Genomic DNA, 8,097 nt, shown 5'->3' with positions numbered 1-8,097 from the left:
ACTGGGCTGAAGCGGAGCCCGGCTCCCCTTTGTACCTCTTGCCCCCTCCCCCTACAACATCTCCACCCTCTACAGGTCCCCACCCCCTGCAGCCCCTCGCCCTCTGCAGCCCCCCCCCATGCTCATACAGACCCCCTCCCCCTACAGTCCCCCATGCCCATACAGCCCCACCCCATCCCCCTAAAGACCGCCATGCCATTACAGCCCCACCCCCTCCCCCTACAGCTCCCCATGCCCATACAGCCCCACCCCAGCTCCCTCCCCCTACAGCGCTCCATCCCCTACAGCCTCCCCCCTCCCATGCTCATACATCTGCCCATAGTTTGGCCAGGCTGCTAGGAGATTGCAGGGGGACCCTGCAATAACAAACCAGCGTGTACAGTCCCTTGCTCCGAAAGAACCTGCAGTAACCAAGCCGCGGGCGGGAGACCCTACCATAACAACCCAAAAGCTCAAGCACCACCCTCCGCCCTCCCGGAGTAGGAAACCAGTCTGGGTGCAAACCCAGGCTCCTGAGAGACCCGACCGTGACAAATAATCTGTGAGCAACGCCTGTGCTTCTGAGCAACCCTACAATAATCAGCCACTCCGGGAGCGAGTCCAGCAGTTCCGAGACCCTACAAGAACACCAGAGGGCGCACTCAAGAGCCCCCAGAAAACCTCTTCCAAAATAATATTTCCACACAAGCCAGGGTCCGCTTTCAAGCCTGCAGCCGTTTTATTACGAACGTTACAACGGCCCCTGTATTACAGTCACACGCCAGTGAGGGCAATGCTGGCCTGGACAGGGTTAACTACTTCTCTGAGCAGCGGGGGTCGGGGTGTTACAGGTGCCCGGATGAGTCATTATCATACCCCCCCTCCCCTATTAACGCAACAGTGGGCGAGGGTCAGGACCTCCAAAGGCGGCACATTTCGAGCAGAGCAGTTGCCATAGCACGTGGCTGACCTGCGGAACTCCATGACACATGATACTGCAGAAGCTCAAGTGCGAAGCAGGACTCCGGCGAGGAGCAGACATTTATTACGAGTATCATTTATCCTCCCGGTTGCCATAATGCCTGGGAGACCCTCCCCCCACTACGGTGCCGGGCACTATAGAGTCACTGAGCTAATCATATGGTCCCTGAACACTTACTGCATCCTACCAACAGCGCTACGAGGCAGCTATCAATAATGGGATGGGGATATGCTTTAGTGAGTGACTAGTATTGTAACGGGGAAGGGGTGCTGTTCTGCTGCATGCTGCACGCACTGCAATCAGAACTGGGACTCCCATTATGTTGTGCATGACAGATTTCCCGCCCCCCCATGAGATCAGCACCCCCCATTATGCCAGGTGTGCACAGACCTCCCCCATCCCTGACCAAGATCGGTCTCCCCCCATCACACACAGACCCGCCCCCACCTCCTCAGTGAGAGTCGGTCCCCGACTGTGGCACTTATGGATGATTCTCCCTGTGGTCGAGATGGGGAAACTGAGGCACGGCAGGAGGCCGCGACTGTCCCAAGTGAGAGGAGGGAAACCTGTGGCAGGTTCTGGAAGGGCAGCGCAGACCCGGGCCAGGACCCACACCATAATCCAGCCCCGCCTCGCTGCCATCCCCAAAATACCAAGATATCAGGGTCACATCCAGATCCAAGGTCCCGGTGTGACCCTATCATTAGTCATAATAATTATTCATTATTAATTAATTAATTAGTTAGTTAACCTAGGGCTCCCCTGCCCCAGGCTGGGGTTTGCCCAGCCCTGAGGCATGGTCTCTCTGGGATGGGCACAGGAGCTGTGTATACAGGGATCCCTTACCTGGCACAGAGATGCATTCACTCCCAGGGGTGGGGGGAATCGGGGCTGTTTATACCCACTTTCCCCCCAACCCTCCAGTGGGCCTAGAACTTACAACCCTTCCCAATGCCCCAAAGTACCTCATGGAGAATCCCCACCTGTTCCTGGCAGTGCGGGGCCAATGACACACGGCAGGCAATGCTGAGGGTGTCCAGCAGGGGGCATCCACGCCCCTCCAGCTGGTCTCCCCCCATCATGGCACTCCAGTGCATCACAGGACACCAGTACCAGCCCTAGCCCAGTGTGGGGGTGTTGCCCCTAGTCGCATGTGAGGGTGCCAGAAATAGCACTGGACACAGCTACTAGGGCCCAGAAGTTTGGGGAGGGGATTATCAGCATCCACGGCTGATACATTATGTTCATTTCTGGGTGCAGATGGTACCCCCCTCCCCCAGGGTTAATATCTGCATTAAAATGGATATAAAATATCACTAAAATTCCCTCTAAAGGGACTCTGGGAGGGCCAGAGAGCCACACAGCATGTTTGGGGCAGAGCTCCAGGGGGGACCCAGCCATTCTCACAGCAGGGGAAAAACCCAGGCAGCCTGGCTTCCAAACCCACATCCTATCCACAGGACAGCTCTGCTCTTCCATTAATTAAACTTAAATGCCTGATCCTCCCTTCAAATCCCCAGCGCTTTGCCTCGCCCCCCCATCCAGTAGCAAGGAGTTCCGCAGGTTAATCCCATGTCAGGGCAAATTGCTGGCTCTGGGTCCAGTCGCCCGCCTGCTCAGGCAGTTACAGCTCCATAGGGAAAAGGCTGCCCGGATGCCTGGGTTCTGTGCCGGGGCAGGGAGTTCGCAAGCCCCCTTCTGCAGCCTCCACGGTGCATGGGGTGAGCGAGGGAGGAGAGGGTTGAGGGGCTGCAGTACCGCTCGCCGCCGCAGGAGGGCACCACATGGCAGGGACAAAGGTGCAAGGGGGGGGGGGGTGACGCTCCACATCCCTGCGTCAGCTGAGAGAGGGAGAGAAGAAAAAGGTGGGTTCAGAACATGCCCTAGACATGCCAACACGCTTAGAACACGCCTAAAACATGAGAACATCCCCCCGCACACACACATCCCATGCAGACAGGCCAGCAACCCTGCAGTGTCTTCTGCTGGGTCCCCATAGCCCTGGGGGGTCAGGGCTCGGGCTTGGTCCAGTCATCCCAGGCCTGGGGAGCTGGAAGGAGCCGTAGGGCTGGACTGGCAGGGGCTGTGGGTCAGGAGGGAGGGGCACCGGCAGGGCTGGGAGGCAGGGGTGGGCTGATGGGCTGTGGGTCAGGAGGGAGGGGCTGCAAGATTTTTAGCAGACTCACCTAGAAGAGCAGATAAGTGATTAGCAGAGAAAGCAGGAGGCCGACGCCGAATCCACCTGCGACACAAAGAAACCAGGAGAGGGAAAAACTTTACTGCGCTAACCCCCGACACCTCCCAGCTGGGGCGGGAACCCAGGAGTCCTGGCTCCCAGCCCCCCGCCCGCAGATGCGCCCGGCTCCAAGCCCCGTTGGCTGCCACACTGAGCCACCCACCTGAGTTTGCCGCGTGCAGTCTCCAGGCCCCGCTGCAGTCAGAGAGCTGCCCGGTGCCTTTCGTCCTGGCCGGGAGGCTCCCGGGACTGGCTACAGCTACAAAGCAAACGAGTCACAGAGGTCCCTTTGGGACAGGGCCAGTTCCCTGGTGGCTCAGCAGGGGGCGCTCTCCCTGGCTGGCAGGGCTGTTCCCAATGCCCCAGGGTGGCACTAGGGGGCGCTGGGCTACGGGGAGCAGGGCTGTTCCCAATGCCCCGGGGTGGCACTAGGGGGTGCTGGGCTACGGGGAGCAGGGCTGTTCCCAATGCCCCAGGGTGGCACTAGGGGGCGCTGGGCTACGGGGAGCAAGGCTGTTCCCAATGCCCCGGGGTGGCACTAGGGGGCGCTGGGCTACAGGGAGCAGGGCTGTTCCCAATGCCCCAGGGTGGCACTAGGGGGTGCTGGGCTACAGGGAGCAGGGCTGTTCCCAATGCCCCGGGGTGGCACTAGGGGGCACTGGGCTACGGGGAGCAGGGCTGTTCCCAATGCCCCTGGGTGGCACTAGGGGGCGCTGGGCTACAGGGAGCAGGGACCCAACAGGGGGCGCTCTCCCTGGCTGACAGGGTTGTTCCCAATGCCCCGGGGTGGCACTAGGGGGCGCTGGGCTACAGGGAGCAGTGCTGTTCCCAATGCCCCAGGGTGGCACTAGGGGGCGCTGGGCTACGGGGAGCAGGGACCCAACAGGGGGCGCTCTCCCTGGCTGGCAGGGCTGTTCCCAATGCCCCGGGGTGGCACTAGGGGGCGCTGGGCTACGAGGGAATGGGGAGGGGCTCCGTAGGGGGCAGAAGCAGCCAGGAGCCGGGACACATCCCGAGCTAACCCCCGTGAGGCTCACCTCGGTAGTGCAGCCTCCTCTCCTTCCCCTGGAAAGCAAGACGACTGAAATCAGGAAACACACTCCCCTGCTCTAACCACCGCACCCCACTCCCCTTCCCCAGCAAGGATAGAACCCGACGTCCTGGCGCCCAGCCCCTCCCCCCCCGCTCCCCCATTTCCCACAGTCTCCCCTCAGACGCCCCCCTCACCGTTGTGTCGAACACAAGCAGGGTGAGATTCAGGCAGCGCGCCAGGTCGATTCCCCAGGCGCCCACGTCCAGCACCAAGGGGTGAGGCCCGCTGGGCGGGTAGGTGGCGATCGACTCCTCCTGGGGGGCAGAGATGAACCCTGTCAGTGGCCGGGGACCTGCCTCCCTCCACGCTCCCTGGGAACAACAACAGGCTGCCTTTCACGACCCCTCCCTGGGGCCAGGGGAATCGCCCTCCCCGGGGGGGCTCTGACACACAGCTGGTCAGTTCTGGATCCTCCAGTAGGAGGCAGCAGGGACGGATGGACACACACAAGCACAGACTCTCTCTCTCTCTCTCTCTCTCTCTCTCTCTCTCTCTCTCTCTCTCTGGTGCTTTCCAGATGCTGCTGCCACATGTTCCACCCCAGAGGCAGCTGCATCTCACCACCGGGCCTTTTATAACCAGCCCCTGATCCCCGCCCCAGAGGCAGCTGCATCTCCACACAGGGTGAGGGGCCCCCTCCAGTCAGCCCCTGCCACCCCCCGGAAGGCCCTAGCAAAGCTCACCCCCAGCACCCACTGCATGGACTTGTCTCCTTCCCGGGCGTGCGGCGGGAGCTCGATCCGGTGCGCGGGGGCGCCGGCGTCACACACGTAGCTGAGTGTCTCCTCCTGCACCGTGGCCCCTGCAAGGGGGAATGCGCCCCGGGGTCGCGGGCGGGGGGCTTTGAACGTGCTTGTGCGGCAGGGAAAGGGTTAAGCGGAGCAGGGCTGTCCCCGCCCACCACTCCCCTCCCAGGGAAGAGCAGCCAATGGGCAAGTCTCCGCATGACACGCTCCCGGCACAGCTGGCGTCTCATTGGCTGTGTGGGAGTCAGTGTGCACCAGGCCCGTGCAAAAGTGAAAATGTGCACAGGCTGGGGAGGAGGGAGGAGGCTGTGCAGTGTGCCCCCCAGCCCTGCCTGTGCCCCCACTCCCGCCCCACAGCCCCTGCCCCCCAGCCCTGCCTGTGCCCCCGCTCCCGCCCCACAGCCCCTGCCAGTCCAGCCCTGCCCCCCAGCCCTGCCTGTGCCCCCACTCCCGCCCCACAGCCCCTGCCCCCCAGCCCTGCCTGTGCCCCCGCTCCCGCCCCACAGCCCCTGCCCCCCAGCCCTGCCTGTGCCCCCGCTCCCGCCCCACAGCCCCTGCCCCCCAGCCCTGCCTGTGCCCCCACTCCCGCCCCAGAGCCCCTGCCAGTCCAGCCCTGCCCCCAGCCCTGCCAGTGCCCGTCACTCCCGCCACACAGCTCCTGCCCCCCAGCCCTGCCTGTGCCCCCGCTCCCGCCCCACAGCCCCTGCCAGTCCAGCCCTGCCCCCCAGCCCTGCCTGTGCCCCCGCTCCCGCCCCACAGCCCCTGCCCCCCAGCCCTGCCTGTGCCCCCGCTCCCGACCCCGCCCCACAGCCCCTGCCAGTCCAGCCCTGCCCCCCAGCCCTGCCTGTGCCCGTCACTCCCGCCCCACAGCCCCTGCCAGTCCAGCCCTGCCCCGCTCCTGCCCCACAGCCCCTGCCAGCCCAGCCCTGCCCCGCTCCTGCCCCACAGCCCTGCCCCCCAGCCCTGCCCCCCAGCCCTGCCCCCGAGCCCTGCCAGTGCCCGTCACTCCCGCCCCACAGCCCCTGCCAGTCCAGCCCTGCCCCGCTCCTGCCCCACAGCCCCTGCCAGCCCAGCCCTGTCCCCCAGCCTTGCCAGTGCCCCCACTCCCGCCCCACAGCCCCTGCCAGCCCTGTGGCTCCCCAGCTTACGGGGCAGGTGTGTGTGGAGGCACACAGGGGCCGAGCACGGGACGCTGCAGAGGCCAAGCCCTGACATCGGGGGGCCAGGGCCAGGAAGGGGGAGCAGCTGGGCAGCTGCAGGCTGGCTGGAGGCAGGGTGGGACCCCACCGGGCCCCAGCCGGCTCGGCCACAGGAAGCCTGGGCCCTGGGGTGTATCTCCGGGCTCTGCTCGGGGCTGAGTTTTCTCACCGCCCGCAGAATTTGCATGAAGAGGAGCAGAGTGAAGTCGCTTTCCGCCCCGAATCCAGGCCGGGGGGCTGAGCCCTGGGCACCCAGAGCTCCCCGAAACACAAGCCCCCGCAGCCCCATTCCCCCAGCCAGCCCTGGGGCCAGGTGGGAGCCGGAAATGTCCCAGCTGGGTCCCATTCCCCAAAAAGCCCCGTCAGGGACCCTCCCACGCACTCCGGCGTGCAGGGGGACGGCGCCCGGGGCAGCTGGCAGGTCCTGCAGCAGGAAGGGCGGAGCTGCGCCCAGGGCTGGGGGGGAGCCCCAGGCGGCTGAGGTTGAACAGCACGTAGCTGGCTACCTGCACCAGGCAAGGCCCGGCGGGGACATGTCGGGACTTGAGCTGGTCGTGACCCTGAGCATCCTGTGTCCCGCGCAGCTGGGCCCGGAAGAGAACCCGGGAGGCCTGGCTCCCAGATCTAACCACTAGACCCCACTCCCCTCCCAGAGCCAAGGAGAGAACCCGGGAGGCCTGGCTCCCAGATCTAACCACTAGACCCCACTCCCCTCCCAGAGCCAACGAGAGAACACAGGAGGCCTGGCTCCCATGCCCCCCTGCTCTAACCACTAGCCCCCTCTCCCTTCCCAGAGCTGGGGAGAGACCCCAGGTGTCCGGACTCCACCCAGCCCCCTCTGTGAGGGGCACCCTGCATCCATTGGGGGCTGTGCCCCACCCCTCCTGTGGGACTGACGCTTACCCCCGGTCCCAACCGAGCAACCTAGGAGCACCATCCACACCAGCTTTGCAGGGCCCATCAGGGCAGGGGTCCGGCGGCAGGTTTCAGGGGGCGAGGATGAATGTGAGGTGCGCCAGCTGCTGCCCGGCCCGCTTTACTTCCTCACCCGTGACAGCTCGCCCCACCTCCTCGGGGAAAGGAAATTACTTCACTTTCCCCAGGCGGGTGGGGAGCCGCTCTCACCGCACAGAGTGAAGCGACGTGTGGTAAATCTCTGCTGAGCCAAAGGGGGAAACAGAGGCACAGGGAGGGGGGATTTCTGTCCTGCCAGGGGGAGAACCCAGCCTCTCCTGCTCTAACCACTAGCCCCCACTCCCCTCCCTCAGCTGGGGAGAGGCCTCAGCCGCCCTGGCGCCCAGCCTCTCCTGCTCTAACCACTAGCCCCCACTCCCCTCCCTCAGCTGGGGAGAGGCCTCAGCCGCCCTGGCGCCCAGCCTCTCCTGCTCTAACCACTAGCCCCCACTCCCCTCCCTCAGCTGGGGAGAGGCCTCAGCCGTCCTGGCGCCCAGCCTCTCCTGCTCTAACCACTAGCCCCCACTCCCCTCCCTCAGCTGGGGAGAGGCCTCAGCCGTCCTGGCGCCCAGCCTCTCCTGCTCTAACCACTAGCCCCCACTCCCCTCCCTCAGCTGGGGAGAGGCCTCAGCCGTCCTGGCGCCCAGCCTCTCCTGCTCTAACCACTAGCCCCCACTCCCCTCCCTGAGCTGGGGAGAGCCCCCAGCTGCAGCCTCCTCCATCACTCTTGTTTACTGATGAGGCGGGAGATGTGGGGCCAGTGGGTTTCACGGGGGCTGCCCACTCCTGCCGCTGTGAGAGCCCAGGGCAGGACGCGCCCGAGTCCCTGCCCGAGCTGGGTGCGCTTGTGGGCAGGGAGGGGGCGGTGGGATCCCGGGCTGGAAGGGCCTAGTAGTCTGGGGTGGGGC

General features: G+C 64.8%; 1 protein-coding gene across 1 annotated transcript; it reads right to left on the bottom strand.

Moving 5' to 3' along the window:
* Positions 1–331: 331 nt before the first annotated feature.
* On the bottom strand, positions 332–7,271 carry LOC149523371 (uncharacterized; the record flags this gene model as incomplete). The annotated part of the gene is made up of 7 exons (XM_089770358.1): positions 332–2,802; positions 3,148–3,203; positions 3,361–3,456; positions 4,235–4,262; positions 4,425–4,544; positions 4,974–5,092; positions 7,139–7,271. Coding segments are annotated over 6 exons (552 nt in total), but the record flags the coding sequence as incomplete, so codon positions are not given.
* Positions 7,272–8,097: the final 826 nt, after the last annotated feature.

Source organism: Pelodiscus sinensis, chromosome 18 (genome assembly GCF_052426305.1).
Source record: "Pelodiscus sinensis isolate ZL-2025 chromosome 18, ASM5242630v1, whole genome shotgun sequence".
In the NCBI taxonomy this organism is placed as follows: Eukaryota; Metazoa; Chordata; order Testudines; family Trionychidae; genus Pelodiscus; species Pelodiscus sinensis.
The sequence above is the reverse complement of the archived record's forward strand: the minus strand, read 5'-3'. Positions and strand labels throughout refer to the sequence as shown.